Source organism: Prinia subflava, chromosome 8 (assembly GCF_021018805.1).
Source record: "Prinia subflava isolate CZ2003 ecotype Zambia chromosome 8, Cam_Psub_1.2, whole genome shotgun sequence".
Classification (NCBI taxonomy): Eukaryota; Metazoa; Chordata; class Aves; order Passeriformes; family Cisticolidae; genus Prinia; species Prinia subflava.
The window spans coordinates 11,772,429-11,791,243 of record NC_086254.1 but is presented as its reverse complement, the minus strand read 5'-3'; the positions used below and the strand labels follow the sequence as shown (position 1 = coordinate 11,791,243).

General features: G+C 48.9%; 1 protein-coding gene across 4 annotated transcripts; it reads right to left on the bottom strand.

Moving 5' to 3' along the window:
• Window positions 1–824: 824 nt before the first annotated feature.
• LOC134553410 (thaicobrin-like) lies at window positions 825–8,537 on the bottom strand. Of its 4 annotated transcripts, none has more exons than XM_063403049.1 (3): window positions 4,081–7,808; window positions 3,865–3,969; window positions 825–3,237 (listed from the first exon to the last, which is right to left on the bottom strand). In XM_063403049.1, the coding sequence occupies exons 2-3, from the start codon at window positions 3,920–3,922 to the stop codon at window positions 2,717–2,719; spliced, it is 579 nt and encodes a 192-aa protein (XP_063259119.1). In that variant the 5' UTR covers window positions 3,923–3,969; window positions 4,081–7,808; the 3' UTR covers window positions 825–2,716. The 4 variants fall into 4 exon arrangements, with proteins under 4 accessions (XP_063259119.1, XP_063259118.1, XP_063259117.1 ...); XM_063403048.1 differs by lacking the exon at window positions 4,081–7,808 and adding an exon at window positions 7,990–8,537 and having other exon boundaries at window positions 826–3,237; window positions 3,865–4,005; XM_063403047.1 differs by having other exon boundaries at window positions 826–3,237; window positions 3,865–4,005.
• Window positions 8,538–18,815: the final 10,278 nt, after the last annotated feature.

Here is an 18,815-nt window from a genome sequence, read left to right as displayed (position 1 = left end):
TTAAAATGCCACTCAGAGCACTGCAACACCAATGTTGGATGCATTTCCGAGGTCCTGGACAAGGCTTTAGCCTTGGGCAAGACTTTGGATGAGTTTCCTGGCCAAGCTGTCAAATGAAGGGCTTTCTGGGCTTGTTTATATTAAAAGAAAAAAAGGTTTAAAAAAAGAGAGTGCCATGGTTGCCTCAGCCAGTCCTTCAAAATAAAACTGATGCCACACAGCAATCTGACAGGGTGGGGGGAAGTAAAAGTGGCGCCTGCAGCAGTGAGAACAGCACAAAAGGAACACATGTCCCAGAGAAAGGGCTCACTGGGGAAAATGAAACAGTTTCATGGGAAGGGTGTTCAGTCACAGTTGCTTGGCTGATGTGCCAGATCCAGGCAGGCTTTGTTTGGAGCATGTCTGACAGACCAGTGCTGAGAAGAGCATGTTCATTGAGGTGCCTCCACTGCCCACTGCTGCAGCCTTTTCCCTGAGAGCAGGAGGGTCCCACGGGTCTGATCACACCCTGCTGTGGACCATGGGCTTTGGGAGCTTGGGAGTTGTGGCCTCCATCTCCAGGCACTGGTTGAGGAGGCAGCAGATCACTGCTGTGATGTGCTGTCTGTGCCAACGCTGGGTATGGGACAAACCTGGCCCTGGTTGTCTCTCCTAAACCATTCAGAGCCCATGTGGGTCCAGCCTTGCTCAAGGACCCCAGTGTTCCTTAAGCCTTCCTACCCATTGTGGCTCCAGCATGCAGAGGCCTCCAGCACATGAGAGTTGAATTTAAACTCCCTGAGTCTTTGTGGTGTAATTCTACATGAAATTGTGTATTTCTCACACAAACGCTGCAACTATGCAACACAGCTCCCAGAGAGATGATTTTTTAAAATTTAATTTTTGAGAGGCACATCCAAAAGGAAACCAAAGCACAAAATTTACCCCCTCCAAACCACAAAATTCCAGTGAAGAGGTTCCCAGACACCAATATGTTGAAAAACCCAACTTTTCTCCAATCTGAGGGACTGAAGTGGCTTTCAGAAAGGAATTTCTTCTTCTTGATTGAGGTAGGTGTCTCTAAATGCACAGTACAACTCTTTTAGGGTGTTTTGCATGACAAAGGACAAAAATACAGAACTAACAATTTGCGATCTCCATACACCAATCTTCTGCTGTGAACATCTGTCATGGTGTAACCCCAGCCAACAACTGAACACCACACACAAACACTCAGTCACACACCACCCTCCAAGGGGGATGGGGGAAAAAAGGAAAAAAAATTTTGGTTTGAGGTAAAAGCAGTTTAATAATTGAGACAAAGTAATGTGTAATAATACTAATGATAATAATAATTGTAATAAAAAGATATAAACCCCAAGTGGAACAAGTGATGCCCAATATAGTTGTTCCCCACACTCTGATCTGTGCCCAGCCTATCTCCCAGCAGTGATTGGCCCTTCCCAGGCAGTTCCTCCAGTTTACACACTGGGCGGGATGTTCTGTGGTGTGGAATATCCCTCTGGCCAGTTCAGGTCTGCTGTCCTGGCTGTGCTCCCCCTGCAGCCTCTTGTGCAGCTCCTTGCTGGCAGAGCATGAGACACTGAAAAATCCTTGGCTTGGATGAACACCGCATGACTGATGGTTTGGTTGTTACTGTCAATATTATTCTCACCCTAAATCCCAAACCCAGCACTGTGCCAGCTACTGAGCGGAAAGTTAACTCTATCCCAAGCAAAACCAGGATAGTCTCAGAGGCTCCTGCCCATGGAGAGTACGAAGTGCCTCTCACTGGGAGCAGAGATCCCTGGGTTTCCCCAGTCTTGTTGCTTCCACAGTGGAAGAGGCATAGGGCAGAGCTCTAGGGGCAGATACCTGGGCTTGACCCAGCACTGCAACTCTTCACAGCTCCCTGAATAGAGCAGGGAGACCAATACTGTTGCCTGTGCCCAGATGCCACCACAATGACAACTGAGGTGGCACTAAAGAAGGTCCAGCCAAAAAAGTGTCCGGAGATGAAATCTAGGGTGGACCCAAGCAATGTCCCACTTCACCTACATCCACCTTCTCCTCTCCTAAGGACAAGATTTAGCAGGATCCTGTGAGGTGGGACCTTGATGGGGCAAGGTCAGAGAATGGCAGATCTGTGGGAATTGCCTCTCCTGTGGATTTCAGACACAGCTCAGCACTGTGCTTTTCTTCCTGGGCTGCCCCTACTGCTGCCTCTGCATTGCTACTAGTGCTCTGCTGCAAGAAATGTGCTTGATGCACGTCAGGCAAGGAAAGGCTCTGGATGTGTGGGGAAGATAAGCGCTATCATGAGTATCCAGCTATGTTTGAAGTTTTTAAACTTAATTGAAAAAAGCCAGAGGCACTACTCCAGCACTTGGAGGAGCTGGACCCTGCTATATTTCCCACAGCCTCATACAGAGCAGCTTTGCAGTGCCCCAGCACTCAATGGTCCCTGCCATGGGACCACCAGGCACCAATCTCCTCCCTGCACTGTGTCTCTGCACTCCCCATTGTCCTTGCAGTCCCAGCCGAGGTGGGGGGGAGAAGAAGGAGGCTGTTATTGTGTCCACCTCCATGACCTGTCAGTCCTCCCCTTGGTGGCCAGAGGATCCACGTGAAGAGAAGCCAGCAGGATGCAAGACATTCCCAGTTCCCAGCACCAAGACCCAAGATGGTGGCGTTCACCTTTCCAGTCTCTCCCCTACCGCCCCATGTTCCCTCCCTGTCAGGGGCACAGCTTGAGCCATGAGTCCATCCCCACCCAGAGCCATGGGCGCAGCCTCTCCCCAGCGCACGAGGCCAGGCAGAAGGCAAAGATTGGGGCTTCACTCTCCGCATCAGCAAAAGTCACCTGCTTGTCTGTGAAGTCCAGGCAGACGTGGATGGCCCTGGGGAGGCAGGTAAGGTACAGAGGGGTCCAGTCAGGATCACTGAAAGCGTGGTACTGTCCAAACCACTGCCCTACGGCCCAGATCCCCTCCTGGGGTGTAAAATTGAGGACCCCCTTCCTCCTGACAGACTCCTGGGCTACTCCCACAGCCCACCAGTCCCCTGCCTCGGCCACCTCCACCTCCCAGCAGTGTCTCCCCGCAGCAAAGCTCTGGCTGCCCAGCACACATGGCTCCGTGTCAAACCGCTCGGGGTTGTTGGGCAGCAAGGTCCACTCGTCCCCTCGTCCCACCCCTCGCTGGTCATTAGCCAGAATGAGGAAGGGGTTGGCGGTGTCTGGGTCCAGAGTCACGTCGGCTGGGGACAGAGGAGGAGAAGCTGCTCAGAACAGGCAGCCCCAGGGCTGCACCCACCCCAGCAAGAGAAGGGACAGGGTGAGTTCTTTTTCTCCAAAGTGGGGAAACCTCCCTAGATGGACTGTCCCTGGCTCCCTGCGGCCCAAATCCTGTCCCTGCCCCAGGGGCCTGCACACATCCTGGCCAAGGAGACCTCAGTTTTCTGGGGGAGGAGGCACCTGAATGGGTGGGTGCACACCTGCAGTGCTGCCACCTGGACCTGAGCCTGGGTGCCCTGGTGCTGTGAGAGGAGAATAGGCAGGTCAGGGCACAAACCAATGCCAACCATGGTAGACATTACCCCGAGACCCATAACCCACAGCCCCAAATTCACATCTCTTTCTGTGAGCAGTGGAGGGGGCCAAGGATGTCAGCTCAGGAGTCTTTCCTGCTGGAGCTGGGTCTGCAGATAAGCACCAAGAGTTCAGCTAGGAGTGTTGCAGCCACCAAGTCCCAACCCATGAAAAGCCTAGTCTGGGGACAAGCCCCAATGCTTTGACCTTCAGTAGCTGTCCCACAGCAGAAGCAGGATGCATTTTTCTCCTCAACAGAAAACAGTTCCCCCTCCTTTTCCCTTCTGAAAACTCACCTCTTCCACTCATCTCCTCCACTTCACCCATCAGGGTCTCGCTTTCTGTTCTCTCCATCCTGGAGCATATCCACAGTCAATCAACAGGAGAGAAGATGGGATTCACTGCTGAAAGTGGGAATTGCAAGACTCAAGGACTGCCTGAAGATGATAAAGCAGAGAAGGGATGATAGAAAGATCACAGCACTGAGCATTTTTTAGACAGCCAGTACTCACCTACTCAGCCTGCAGGTTGGCTCCAGCAAAGTGGATTTGGGATGGGTTGGAAGGTCTTCAGTCTGCTAACCACTCCTCTGATCCCCTCATCTGCTCTTGGCTAGACTGAGCTTGCCCAGCACTTCCAGCTTGTTTGAGTGAGCAGGGCACAGTCCAGAGGGGCTGGATGGCCTGGAGAGCAGAGCTGGGAGTCTGTCTGGGTACCACCTCACCGAACTTCCCCCTCCCCTCCTCTGGGCAATGACCTCCCATGTCCTGAAACTGCCTGACTGCCTGGGACTTCATCCAACACTTGAATTTGGCAATTCCTCCTGTTCCTGCAGTGCCCAGTCCTGTTTACATCAGAGAGTCTACTGCATCTCCCTTCCCTCGGCCCAGCTGCAGACGGGTGATAAAAGCCCTTGAGTGCCGTATCTCTGTGTGCAGGATGTCAAAACCCTTCTGGGCCACGCCACCATAGGCACCTCCAGCCCCTTGGGTTGGCACCTGGGGACACGAGCTACAGAGCAGTGGCCATGCTCTGGGTGTCCAGGCTGCATTCTGTGAAAAGGGGAGGTCTGGCTCCTGCCCTGGCTGTTTGCCCAGTTTTGTCCTGCTGCATGGGTTCATGGTGGAGATGTTTGCAGGGCATGTGCCACCTTGAAAGCTCAGCTGGTAAATGGGGAACAGCACGTGCTGGGCTTTGCATCCCAGCTCTGTTTATTCCAGGGAACTCTTCATGTATTGAGGGAGGATGGTCTTATTCTCAGTCACAGGGAACACAAGGCGTTACACTCTGTCACATCACTCTGGACAGAACCAGTTGAGCACAAATAAAGCAGGATGCAGGAGTAGCTGCTTGCCAGGTGGCTTTGCAGACACCCGTGTGAACCCTGCCTGAACCCCATGCCTGGAGCTTGGCTGTCTAGGCCAAGCTCACTGACCGGTTCCACTTTACCCATGACCACTTCCTTTTGCACTCTTTTGGCATGTCTGACATCTTGTCCTCCCCAACCCCTTCCACTCCCCATGGCTTTAGAGACCACATGCAGTTGTCTGGGACACCCAGCTTTGATCCTCGGATGGTTCAGGTTGAAACCCAGCAGAAACACTAATTCATGTAGTGGTTTTAGTTTGCTAATTTCTGTTTCTTGAATTATGTGTAGTGGTTTGAGTGCCTGTTAGACTTTTTTTTTTTTCTTCTGTGAGATAGGATTAGGAGAGAAGAAGGCTCAAAACTTAAAAGGGTTTAAAGACAGGTTTATTAACAAAACTACAAGAGAGAAAAAATTAATGAGAATTAGAATAAAACCTTCAAAATATTTCTCCATCCCCACAACTTTCTTTTCTCTTCTTATGGGCAATGTATAGAGACAAACCTTGGAACTCTAGGTCAGTTTACTACCTATAAAATAGTCTTTCATTAGTTCATTTAAAGAGAGAAGTCTCTTTTGGTGTGCTATGGAACTTCTTACAAGGTAAGAACAGTTTTCTTGTGGCTTTTTTAATTCTAACAAAAGCAGCTGCCCAGGAATTTGCATTTGTGAAGTCTTTCTTATATTACGCAGTCTTCCCACAGCTACCTTATGGGCTATGTAAACTCATAGGGTACTATTTTAAAGATGAGCGGTTCTAAAAGCAAAGTTTCTCTTCATCTCTTTCTGAGATCATTTTTATCTCTAGGAACAGAGATTTTCTTCTTCCTGGGGGAAGAGCTTCATCTCATTTCTCTCTGTTTAAACTTCTCATAACATTTAAACTATTTCAGTATTTACTTAGTCCGCCACAAATACTTTTGCTCAGATTACAATTTGGATACTCTTGTCTCTCTATTTATGCCTTCTACAACTTAGAGGGATATTCTAGTATATCACAGTCTATTACTATGGCTTACAAAATAATTTTAGCCTAAAATCAAGGCATCTTTTTGCTCCCTTTCCATCTAAGATTCAACTCTTCCTTCACTGACATTGATGTATTTATATAATTTTTCTACATGTTGTGAAAAACGAGGTTCACTTTCTTAGTACAATTTATAAGTTTAATTTAAAAAATAAAAAAGACAATTAGGAGACAGACAAGCGAAATGGTATTAATGGCCGGGTACATGGCATACAGCCAGAGAGCATAACTCAGAAAAAACAGTCCTTTAAATGTACCAGTTTGTTACATATTCATAAAGACCCTAATGCATTATTCAAACATTCCTCTTGAGTTCGGGTATTCTCTTGGTTTTGCCCCCCTGTTATAGATTGACACAGTTTGTTTTTTAGTTAAAGTAGAAACAGCTCCCTGTCAGGGCCTTAGAATAGCTTTGAGACAGGTACCTAATAGAGTTAATTTTTTAATATCGACATATTGTTTGACCATTAAGGAAGCTAGATGCGACTTTGAGGAATACCCACATGAAATTCTGAGTGAGGGCAAGTCGGCCCCTTTCCTCCCGGCCACTCGAACAGGTAACACCGGGCCGGGCCGTTCTCTTGGGACGGCCTAGGCCAGCCCGGCCCTGCTGCTCCCTTCCCCTCGGGGGGCAGTGGGCTCAGGCCCGGCCCTTCCTCCCCTTCCTCTGCCCAGCAGCCGCTAGGGAGTGCGGGGCCTGGCCCGGCCGTGCCAGCTCTGCGGCCACACGGTGGAGTGGGGCAAACCCCGCCAGCCCCTGATACATCTTCCCTGATCGGAACAAAAAAGAGCTTTTCCCAGGCTTTCTCTGATTTTGTGTGTTCACAGAGGCGTGTCACCTTTCTAGTGGCTTCACCAGGTATCAATGTTCAACCTTTGTCACTGATTGGTTTTGCTATGACTTTCTTGGAAGAGTCACTTCCGTGCAAAACCAGCACAGATCCCCAGCTTTGCACACCTGTGCAGGCTTAGATTTCCCTGGAGAAATGCCCATGGAATTGTAATGCCACCGTTAAGTTATGAGGTTCAATTATTACACTTCTTTCTGCTGTCATTTGTTGTTGGGATTAGGATTTTTCCTTTTGTTTCTTTCTCTGAGGGAATTTTCTCCCGTTTGTTGCTGAGACCACAGGGACTGATACTTAAGAGAGACAAAATATACGGGCGAGAAGAAGGGGGAGGAGGGCAGCTGGCTGCGCTGTGGCAGCTGAGGGGAATTCTCTTGGGAAGGGCAGAGATACGGAGAGATTTGGGCTGGTGGGAAGGGGGTCTAGCTCTCTCTCGCTGTTGCCATCAGAGGGGAGACAAGGCTGCAGTCACTATGGGGAGAATTAGCCACCACTGCGGGATGCTGTCTCCTGCTGCCTTCTCCTACTGTGAGTGAAACTCTGCTCATGAAAGCGGCCACTGAACTGGGACCTTATTAACACCGTAGCTCGCCGGAAAGGACCCTCACCACCTACTCAGGTGCCTCAGGGGAAACACCGGCATCCCCCAGCCTTCTCCCCCTCCGAGGAAGCCTCTCCCGGCGGTGTTCGGGAGCCGGGCAGCCGCTGCCCAGCCCCGCCGCTTCTCTGCCACTGCTCCGGGTTTTTCACTACACTGTAACCCAGCACCCCTGCCCGCTGGGACACCCTGCTACAGCTACAGAGCTTCTGACACATCTCACCTATCACTCCCGGACTTTGCTCATCCCTGCCTTCCCAGCTTGCTACTCAGAGGTTCCTGCTAGAGCTCCTTTTGCTACCCAGGGAGGGTACCAGGATTGGCTGCCCGCTGAGGGTTTGCAAATCAAGCCCCTTCTCTCCCTCTCCCTCTCCCTCTCCCTCTCCCTCTCCCTCTCCCTCTCCCTCTCCCTCTCCCTCTCCCTCTCCCTCTCCCTCTCCCTCTCCCTCTCCCTCTCCCTCTCCCTCTCCCTCTCCCTCTCCCTCTCCCTCTCCCTCTCCGGTGCCCTGTGGGGAGGCGGCTGAACTCGCGCCACAGCGCCCCCTGCAGCCGCGGGGGAATCTTCGCACCCGCCCCGCTCACCTGGGAGCCACCAGCGCCCCTGCTGGCTGTGCCCGGAACTGCACCAAAGGGGAAAGCGCCTGCGGCCGAGAGACGGCTGGGACGGGCTCCGTACTTCTGCCCGGCGCGGGCTCTTGTGCTTCTGCCCGGGATGGGCTCTTGTGCTTCTGCCCGGCGCGGGCTCTTGTGCTTCTGCCCGGTGCGGGCTCTTGTGCTTCTGCCCGGCGCGGGCTCTTGTGCTTCTGCCCGGCGCGGGCTCTTGTGCTTCTGCCCGGGATGGGCTCTGTGCTTCTGCCCGGGTCGGGCTCCTGCCCGGGACTGACTCTGTGCTTCTGTCTGTGAGTGGATCTGTAGTTCTTGCTGTCACTGTGTCTGGTTCTGGCTTTCACTCGGTCTGTGGTTCTGGCTGGGACGGGGTCTGTGGTTCTGGTTATGACTGGGTCTGTGGTTCTGGCTGTCACTGGGTTTGTGGTTCTGTTTATTGTTGCTGCTGCTGTGGTTGTTTGCCTTGTTATTCACATATATACTAATAAAGAACTGTTAATAATTTCCCCATATCTTTGCGTGAAACCTCATTGATTCCAAGGTTATAACAACTTGGAGGGAAGGGGGTCGTATTTTCCCATTCCAAGGGAGGTTCTCACCTTCCTTGGCAGACACCTGTCTTTCACATTGGGACAGTTGTCCAGGTCTGTTTCCCTGTAGCGTTTATTTTTTGCTTCCCAATTTTCCTTGTCATCAGATCCCTGATCAGGTCCCTTTGCCGTAGCACGTGCCCCATGCCTAGGCTGGGAGGGTGCTGCACCTGACTGGGCTGAGCTCCACAGGCGCTGCCTTCGCCTCTCTCAGGGCAGCAGTTTTCCTCAGAGGAACCATCCCCCATGGCCTCGCCTCTTAGCTGGGAATTGCTTTCAAGCAATTTTTAAACTATGGCTGAGCTTTGCTGCCACCCTGGCACTGCCTCTGGGTGTGAATCCCGGCTCCTTCCCACTGCCTCTGGGCTCATGCCAGGGATGTGCAAACTGCTGCCAGTCCAAGCAGTACTGTGGGAGGATGCTGTCACAAGCAGCCCTGGAGAGTCCCTGAAGCAGGGCTGTGTCTGTGCACACTGCCAGAAAGGCATGTCTAGACCAAAAGCATTACCAAAATCCCTCAAATTACTCAGCAACTTTCATTTTGGAGCAGAGGCAGCGCAAGAGATAATGGGTGGCAGGCTGGGACAGGGTGACATTTTTATTTCTGTTTCAGGCAGGGAAAGACTTAGTTGGGACCAGGGGACCTCTCCGAGGTGCTGGGTGGTGGCTGAGCAGCTCCTCCTCCAGCTCAGAGTGCAGGAAAGAGCTCAGGCTCCTCAGCTATGTGGCATTTTTTGAGAATCTGCAGATGGAAGTCATCCTCTGGCATCTGCCAGAACTCCCCATGGTTTCCACCTCTTATTAGCAAAGTGTAACCAAGTCATTGCGCAAAAAGGGGGTGGCAGAGCAGAGCAGGGTCAGGTCCTGTCCTGGCTGAGCCTTGGATTAGTGTTTTGGGTATTTTGCTTCCCTGGTCCAAGGCCACTTCCTGCTCTCTTTGAGGTGCATGGAATCAGTCCTGATTTGGTCAGGGCTTCTCCTTCTCCTTCTCCTTCTCCTTCTCCTTCTCCTTCTCCTTCTCCTTCTCCTTCTCCTTCTCCTTCTCCTTCTCCTTCTCCTTCTCCTTCTCCTTCTCCTTCTCCTTCTCCTTCTCCTTCTCCTTCTCCTTCTCCTTCTCCTTCTCCTTCTCCTTCTCCTTCTCCTTCTCCTTCTCCTTCTCCTTCTCCTTCTCCTTCTCCTTCTCCTTCTCCTTCTCCTTCTCCTTCTCCTTCTCCACCTGTTTGTCTCTTTAATGGTGAATCAAAAAAAAAACAGAGCAGCCTGTCCTTTGTTTTCCCCTGGGAAATCCCCACCACCTTTTATACCAGTCTGGTACTTTGTGTATAAAACACTAACCAACATCAGGCTGAAGATGGAAAATCAATTTCAGCCTTTGGTGTTTGAGGTTCTTCACTAGGTCTTACAAAAAGGGACTGCATTCAGCAATGAATCCCTTTAAAAGCGAATTCTGCCTTTCTTTTTTTTTTTATCTTCCCTGGTTTTCCTCCCTTTTGTCCTTTCCCTCTTCTTCCTTGTCTCCGGGTGGTGCTCTGGTGAAGACGATGCTCCCCTGTTCGAAGCTCCTCTACTCTCTGCTGGCTTTTGTCATTTACAGTTTAGATTTCCAAGCTGATGAGTAGAACTAGGTAAGAATCCCCTGGATCCCACTGGTCTCTGTGGCACAGCTTCCAGCCTATCTTCCTGGCTGCCAGTGTAGCAGCTCCCTGTGAACATCAGAGCTTAGAGCAGGGTCAGGTCCTTTCCATAAACCTCCACTTCTGGGAGCAGCAGCATCCCTCTGGATCCTGATGCATCCCTCCGGCCATGGCAGCACAGGCATTGGAACAACCTCACTGAACTTGGGTGAGGATTAGATAATGCCACAGAATTGATTATAATTTGCTGCTATTTCCCTCCTTGCTTTCTTTGTTTCCTGCATGTTCCCATTTATTGCACTGTGTCCAGGGTGTGTTGGACCCATTGGAAAACCAGGTCATTAAAGGAAAAAAGCCAGCAACAACAAACTTAACCTGGGCTCTTATGTTGCTAACCTGAAGCAGCTTCTTCAAGGCAGCCCTGGCAAAAGATGCAGCAGAGCACTTAACTCAAAAGTGATCTTGTCAAAAATATTAATTTGCTTTTGTTTCCCTTCAACCAGAACCACTTTCTCAATGAGCCTGAGTGGCCAGTTTATTATAAGCCTTTTTCTTTTAAATTTTAAAAGATGCCAAGAGTATCTGAGATGTCTCTACTTTTCTAATAGATCTTTGTAAAGGATGAGAAGAGATGAGGATATTTGAATTTTATTTGTAGCCAAGTGGTCACTTGCTCCAGCCAACCTCCCAGAAACCTTCCAGCCACTTCCATTATTCCTTGTCCTGCTTTCTGCTTGCCCTGAGCTGCATGGGCACCACTTATGCCCTTGAGAACCAGGGTTTTGAGGAACTCTCCTGGCAGTGCAGGACAGGGAAGCAGAGGGAGGGGTGGTGGCCTGGCCCCAGCCACGACCAATGCTGCAGGGTAGGGTTCCTCTCCAGCTCCCCTCAGCACCTCTTCTGCCTGGCGTGGGGATCCTGCCAGCACAATGACCTGGTGTCTCGTTTTTGGAGACAAATTTCAGGAGGAAACCCCTGGAATGAGTGTTTTCTCTAAAGGGAAAGGGCTTCAATAGCTCCCTTTTCTTCTGCCAATGAGAGAAATGGAATTCAACTGTATAAAATAGAAATAATCTCCTTCCCATTGCTACTCTCAGAGTAACTTTGGGCATTTCATTCTTCAGATCATTCTTTCCATGATGCCCATCCTTGGATGGTTGCCACAGGCCTGGTCCTGGTTGCTGTGGCCACTTTCACTGTTTATCTATTTAAAATGAAGGGTACCATCCTGTGGAAGGAGGTGGGCTGTCCTCTGAGCTACCTCTGGTCCTAACTGATGTGAGGGGTTGAGAAACACCCAGATAGAACCAGGGTCTTGTTCCAACACCTAGGGCACACATTTGGTGCCAGGGAACTTAAAGACTCAGGGACTTTAACTTCTGTCAGGAAAAGAAAGGTTTCTTCTCTAGCAAGAAGGCAGGGAATGAAGTTGGCATTAAAGCCACATAATTCACTCTGCCCCAGCATGGAAATGCAGCAATAATTCTCCTTGCCCTGTAAAGAAACGGACACTTTTGAGTGGCCTGCTGGGGCCTCCTTTCCTTCTGACTCTGATGGGAGGTGATACAGAGGATTGAAGGAAACTGAAATCCTCTCTTTCTTACTCAGGGGAGATGGGGCTGGTGGGTCATGTGGGCACTGCGGCACATCCAGACCCTGCGGCCCTTCTGCCGTGTGAGTGATTGTAACCTGCTGGGGGTTAATCAGTGCTTGTTGGAAGGGATGATTTTTAAAATTATTTGCATTTCTTTCTTCATGGGAAATCATCAGAAAAGAAATAGGTAATTTTTACTTTCCATTTTCCAAAAATTGGAGAATTCTTCAAATGGAAGGATTCATGGGTTGCATTTCTGGGGCACATTTGGGATGGAAATGGTTTGGATACATACAATTACGCAACTAGTTTGAATGAATCAATTTTGTAATTTTAAGGACAATCATTGAAGAACCACAGAAAGTGTGAACAAGAGGTACCAACAGTGAGCTTTGCTTTTCAAAGTGCTCTCAAGGTTCTTCCTTCCCAAGAACAAAGGAAGCTTTGGGGTGGCACATTTTGTTTTGCAGGGGCCTCAGATTTCTCAGCAGTGCAGAGCTCAGGAACAGGGCAGTTATGTACCTCTGCAGGTGGCATTTAACCCTGTGCTTCCCTTGTGGAGGCAAACCTGCCCCTTCACAGCTGCCCTGGAACTGGAGCCCAGGCTCAGGTCTCCAACAGGGTGGTGCTGATCTCTGCACATGGTGGGGTTAGGGACGGTGGGTGAGATCCCCAAAGTCTTGAGAAGAAAAGGCACTGAGGAGTTCCTGGGTTGATGCTTTTCTCTCATGAGGAATTTCAGCCTCCTCCCTACCCCGAGAAGCCTATCATGGGAAAAATACACCAGTTTGGTGGTGATGCTATGGTCTGGTTTTGTTTTTCAGTGATGCAAGGAGAGCACTGCTTAAGTCTCACTCCCTGTCTCCTTGGTGAAATCCTCTGAAAAATTCTAGGCTTTTTCATTGGTACTCCCATTCTGTCCAAATGTTGCCATCCTCTGGCCTCTGGTAATTTTCCAAACAGTCATTAGGTTTTTCCCCTGGGTTGTTATCAGTGCTTTCTGACACTCCTTTAATTTAAGTATTGAAATTCTGACCAGTTATTTTTCTTTAAGGGAAGATTTCAGAAACCTGAACTTTTAAGAAATTTCCTATACAAATACAGATTGTTTGATAAGTAAGAACTTTTAAAAAACCAAACTTGCTTGAAGAGCAAGCACTTTTGCTTGTTTGTTTACTTGCTTGCAGAATTCCCAAGGAATAGTGCTTTTGCTATTAAGAATTGACTCTTGGAAAATTTGTGCCAGTAAAGTGGGAAAAAATGATGGGGGGAAACTAAATACAGGTCATCTGTCCTTGCAATCGGAGCCAGTGCATCTGCCCCCTCCATTGCAGCCTGTCCTGACCTGTGTGGTCCTTCAGCAGGGTGGGGGTCCCAGGGGGGCTGTGCCACACAGTAACTCGTGTGTGTTTGTGTTCCTTGTTCAGGGGACTGCAGTGCAGAAATCAGTGGGTTTCCTCCTCTTCCTTACAAAGAATTATTTACAGAGTCTCTGTAGCGTGGGGGGTTTGGTTTTTTAACTTTTAAAGTGTAACGTAACCAGAAAAGTGGCTGGGGTTGAGGGGAAGGAGAATGAATTTGAGAATCAAGAATAAGAGATGACCAGAGATGATGTCTGGGGCTGGGAATGCATGGTGGCAGTGGTGGTGTCAGCAGGTTGGGAGTGTCCTGGTCTCCTTGGAAGCAAGGGACCTCCAGAAGAACATTTTCTGCCCCAGATTTGCATAGGACAAACTGCACTACCCCTGGTAGAACAGAGCTTCGTGCTGGGGGTGGGACAGGGCTTTGGATGGCTGAGCTGTGGCAGAAACTCACCCTGGGGCACATGCAGGTGGTTATGGGAGAGGGGACACAGGGTAAACCCAAATCAATATCCCACAACCCGCCTGTGCTGGTTTACCTTCTTTTGCAAAGAAGCAAGCCAAAGAACTCGGTGAGTATCATTCTCTTTCCTATGTGAGAAGCTTCTCAACTGGGCCTTTGTCTCATCTGAATTTCAGGTGTGTGCCCTGGTTTTGTTTTTCCTTTTGCAAAAGGAAGAGGTAGCAAACACAGAACTTGTTTCAGAAACATTATTTTCCACTGGTCTCTGTATGGCTTTATGCTATTCCCTGTAATTATTCTATACTGAGAAGAAAATCCCTTCAGTTTTCAAAGTACAAACTGAGCATAAATGTGTGTCCAAATCAGGACCAGCAGTGTGGTTGTATTTGTAGAAAATAGATGGAGCCCTTTCATGTAGTCACACACTGAAGTTTTGAAGCAACACACTGTGAGATGACTTTCACAAAGATGACAACTCAGAAAATGAGCAGCACCACTGGCATATCATTACACTGAGCTAATCCAGTACAAGTGTGTTTGATTATCTCTCACCTGTGGGTTGGTTTGTTGGTTGTTTTTTGTTTTGGTTTCTTATTTGTATTTTTGTTTGTTTGTTTGTTTGTTTGGGGTTTTGTGTTGTTTTGTTTAAAGCATAGAGAAGATATGCAGTGCCTATTGAAAAGGTAATTACGGTTTGGTCTTTCAGGGTGCTGAATAATTTTCCCTGCTTTATTCTCCCTTCCTGGCAGTTCCCATACTGCAGTGTTGCTGGTGGGAGCAGGGGTGGTTCTGCCAACCCTCCCTTTAGCAGAGGAAGTGTAACACACAAACTCCTTGTTCATTTGGTGCATGTCCCAGTTTCAGGCAAATCTGGAGAGTCCTGATCTGCAGTGAACTGTGTCCTCACATTTCACGCATCTGGGGTCTTCAGCCTGAAGGTCTGCTGACAATCTTCTTCTCTCTCTGCTTCTCTTTCTGTTCCTTGCACCATCATAACCTTGTGCACCTTCCCCTGTCACAGTCTGCCAGCTCCCACTCCCACCCTGCTTCTTCCTTGGGCAGCCCCAGCAAGAGCTCCCCTGGGCTAAACTCTGCCCTGATGTGTTGGTTCCATCTCACCTGCAGTGAACATGATTCCTTTTGGTGGCTAACAGCTGGCCTGAAGGCCTCACAGTTCTAAGTAATCCTAACTATAATTTTATAACTAAAACATAACAGATTATAGAACCAATGATATAATTACCTTGATTGTATAATTTGACCAGTCTGGGCTGTTGAGGAGCAGGCCTAGTCCGTTTGGGATGCAGGCAGCTGTTGGCTGGTTGGCAACTGGTTCAACCAGTCAGGATTAACTGTGCAGACCTTCAAACCTATATAAGGCGAACAGCATTCAATAAAAATTGGCTGTTGTCACATGACCCTCAGGGTGTTCTGTCATGCGCCTGTCTCCGACATCAGTGACTATTCTGAATCCAGACACAGCCCACTGGGACCTTGTCCTGTCTGATGATGGCAAAAGTGTGAAACAAGGTGATACACAACAGGATATCCTTGACGTCCCTGAGAGATTTAACTCATGCTGCTGCATGCTGAGCTGTGATGGCTTCACCTTCAGGGAGACATTACTGGGAGGTGAAGGTGATGGATGCAGGAGGATGGGTCATGGGGACTCTCTGCAGAAGATGTGAAAAAAGATGGTATTGAATTTAAGCCAGAGAAAGGTAGCTGGGCAGTGTGTTGCCTTCGATATGAGGCAATGGCGACCTGGTTTCAAAGAGCTAGCACGGCGACTCGACGTCCTCGAGTCGCTCGGACCATTGACAACGCATACACCAATGTGGTGGACGGCAAATGGCGATTTATTAGGTTCTTACATGGGGTTATATAGTCTAAGGAGTCTTCACTACGTCAGAGGGGAAGGGAGGTTAGAGGTTAGTGGAAAACTACTGGGTTTGGAGGGGCTACATTGTTCTTAAAGTTAGTTACACATCTCAGAGGGTGAGGGGGAGGTTCCTGTCTTTCCCTTACAATCCCGAGATCTTCTGCTGCGCCAGGCCTTATCTGCTCACACACAGCAGTGATGTTGGCAGGGTACTTCCTAGATCTCACCTCTCCTGTTTGCACTCTTCTTCCTGAAATCAGTACCCCCAAACGGATCTGGATCTGTCTGGATTATGAAGAGGGATGGGTGGCATTTTTCAGTGTTGATGAGGGTAGTTCCACCTTCACATTTCCACTGGTATTGCCTGAGAGGAAAAAAATCCACTTTTGGTTTTGTGTGGGTCCTGGGACATCTCAAAATATAACTGTGATGAATGGGAGGGAGTAAGATAAGGCTTTTCTAGGAAAACTTGGTAGTTATTACTCACAGAAGGATTGAGAATAGAAGGAACCTGTGGAGGTTTCTGTGGCAAGCAGCCCAGCTGCTCAGAGCTGGGCTGACCTGAGGGCTGCCTTTGTTGTCTTTGGATCTCGTTCAGCTGAGTTGTGTAGAGTTTCCCAGGGTTATGTCTCTGCACCTCTGTCGTCGTTCGATTCGGGACAGCGGTAGAGCAAGGACATGGACTCTTTATTCTCAGACAAAGAGCCAGACTTTATTTTACATTGTCCTTTATATATACAGTTCCGATCAAGAGAGAATTGATTGGACACTGAGAACAACACCCCTCAAACACACTTGGGAACAACAACTTGGAAAAACACCAGCTGCAAGGACGAATAACAACACCTGTGGAAACTGTTTTTCAGTCTCAAGGACTGTTACAATCCTCCTCACAAATTCTCAGGCCAGTGTGAGAAAGTTATGTGCCTCGATTTTTCACAACTCTGCTGTTGCTGCCTGATCTCTCATTTTCAGCATCCACATACCTCTGTCCAATACTGCATCTCTCTCAAGGGTCTGAACCATTTCTCTTTGGTCAGAATTTCTCCAGTTGCAACTCATGTTGTCAATTCTCCTCCTTGTTCTGTTGAACACAACTTCTACTGAAAATATGTTCTAGGAACAGGGATTTTTTTTTAATGTACACAATAAAATTACTTTGGCATCATTTGTGTGTATGTGTGTCAGCATGAAGGCTGTCTCTGAGCAATGTCTCCTGTCCTTTCAGCCTGTGAGATTTGCAGGCACTTAGGAGAAAATGGCTCACTACATCCTGCTGGAGCCAATGAACTCATGTCAGCAGGGCAGGTCTGTTTGGGTAAGGAAGGGGTTACAGAAAGAACAGTGGCAGCAACATCACGTGTTTGAACAGACTACACCACCTGAACAAGAAACCACTTAAACCAGAACATGAAGAAATCTGAAACAAAATAGGTTTTCTGCTCTACTGACTCATGACTCTCGAAAGAATAATAGAAAATGTCAAGAAGACAGATTTATTGTAGAACTGTGATTAGTTTAAGCTTGCAGTTAAAAATAGCTTTTGGGCTAAGGATATAAAATTGGTGAGCTTTGCAATTTAAGTAAATTCACTTCCACCTAGCTTGTGTCTCTTGCATTCATACGTTACACAGGTCCATGGCTGTGCTTCCCCCCACACCTGCCAACAGCACAAACCCTGGGGATGAGTTCACCTGTGACCTGGCAATATCCCACACTCTGAGATGGGCAACTCTGGATTATTTTGCTGTAGGGGAAGCTGCTGCCGGCAAGGGGAAGATAGCAGTGTGTTCTTTCTCAGACATGCTTTCAAACCAGATCCTCCAGTCAGCTGGCGTCCAGCAGCCATGGACCTTCCCAAGCAAAGGTTTCACACAGATACAACTGGTAAGGAAGGAGCCTTCAGTACAGGTGGTGACTTGCAACAAGTGCCCAGACATTTCTCCTGGAGAAAAGGTAAACACCTTCATGAGGTGTGCACAGGTTTGGTGATCTGATATGTCAGGAACAGGAAACAGTTAAAAGGCTGTGCAGTATTAGAGAAGCTGAGATGGATGTGGACAGGTGGTTTCACAACCATGTTCCTCCAGCAGGCACTGAGGATGAGGCACCTCAGATCTGCACAAAAGCAGGGCTGTTCTTCAGTCTCCACCCTCCAGCATCACACCAGACCCAGAATTGGCACTTTAACAGCTCTAGACACCCATGAGCAAGGTCTGCAATGAGAAACTGTACCAGAAGCACATAGGAAACACTGTAAAAGAAATGATAAGTGCTCACAGTGGGTGACTCTGTTAAGGGACCATAAAGCCTTCAGCAGAGAGCCACGTGAGGTAGCCGACCTCCTAGCAGCTGAGGTCTGAGATATTGTTGAGAGGGTGCCACAACCTCTCAAGAGCACAGACTGCTCTCCACTGCTGCTCTTTCATATGGCCCAAATGACACACAAGCCAGAACTTGGGCAAAATCAAGAAAGATTACAAAGCCCTGGGGGTCCAAGTGAAAAATGCCCAAGTAATCTTTTCCTTCATTTTACCCACAAGTGGAAAGGGGATAGCCAGGACTAGATATATAATGGAAATCAATTTCTGTTTTTGTGGCTGGTGCTGTCATGGGGGTTTGACTTTTATGATAAGGGGACGTTCTTTGATGACTACAACCAGTTAGGGAGGGATGGGTTCCACACATCTAGAAGAGGTCAGGGAGCCTGACAGCAGGCTGGACACCTTGGACAACTGGGGTTTAAACTGAAGGACCTGGGGGCACTTCCACCATCCCATCACATCCAGGAATAATCCAGGACCCCCAAAGCAGTCGCAAAGGTTCCTTTGTGGCCTCCTAAGATGAGAGCAGAAGGCCAACCACCTCAGGGGTGTGTATGGCTGTGGTGTATCCTTCTGGACTCCTCCTGTGAAGGTTGCCTGCTCCATTACCTCTGAATCCACACACTGTGAGGAACAAATGGGAAGGATTAGAGAGCTTTGTGTGGTCATAAGGCCATGGTCCCATTGCGGTTACAGAGATGTGGTGGGACAGTTTGCATAACTGGGATGCTGGTGTGGATGGCTACATACCAAGAAAGACGGGTCAGCAAGGTGAGGTGGTGGAGCTGCTCTTTACATGAGAGAGCAACTAGAATGGATCAAGCTGTGCCCGGGGATGGATGAAGACCAAGGCAAGACTTTATGGGTAAGCATTTAGGGACTGGCTATCATGGCCAACAGGACTCAGGCAGTGACTGTCCCCTTGTGTTGGGCACTGCTGGGACTTCACCTCAG

Bases quoted from the DNA above. Each gene is read 5' to 3' on its own strand.
- LOC134553410 (XM_063403048.1), bottom strand. From the start codon at position 3,922: ATGGAGAGAACAGAAAGCGAGACCCTGATGGGTGAAGTGGAGGAGATG. The intron at 3,238-3,864 runs GTGAGTTTTCAG...CTCTGTCCCCAG, and splicing joins GGAGGAGATGAGTGGAAGAG to CCGACGTGACTCTGGACCCA.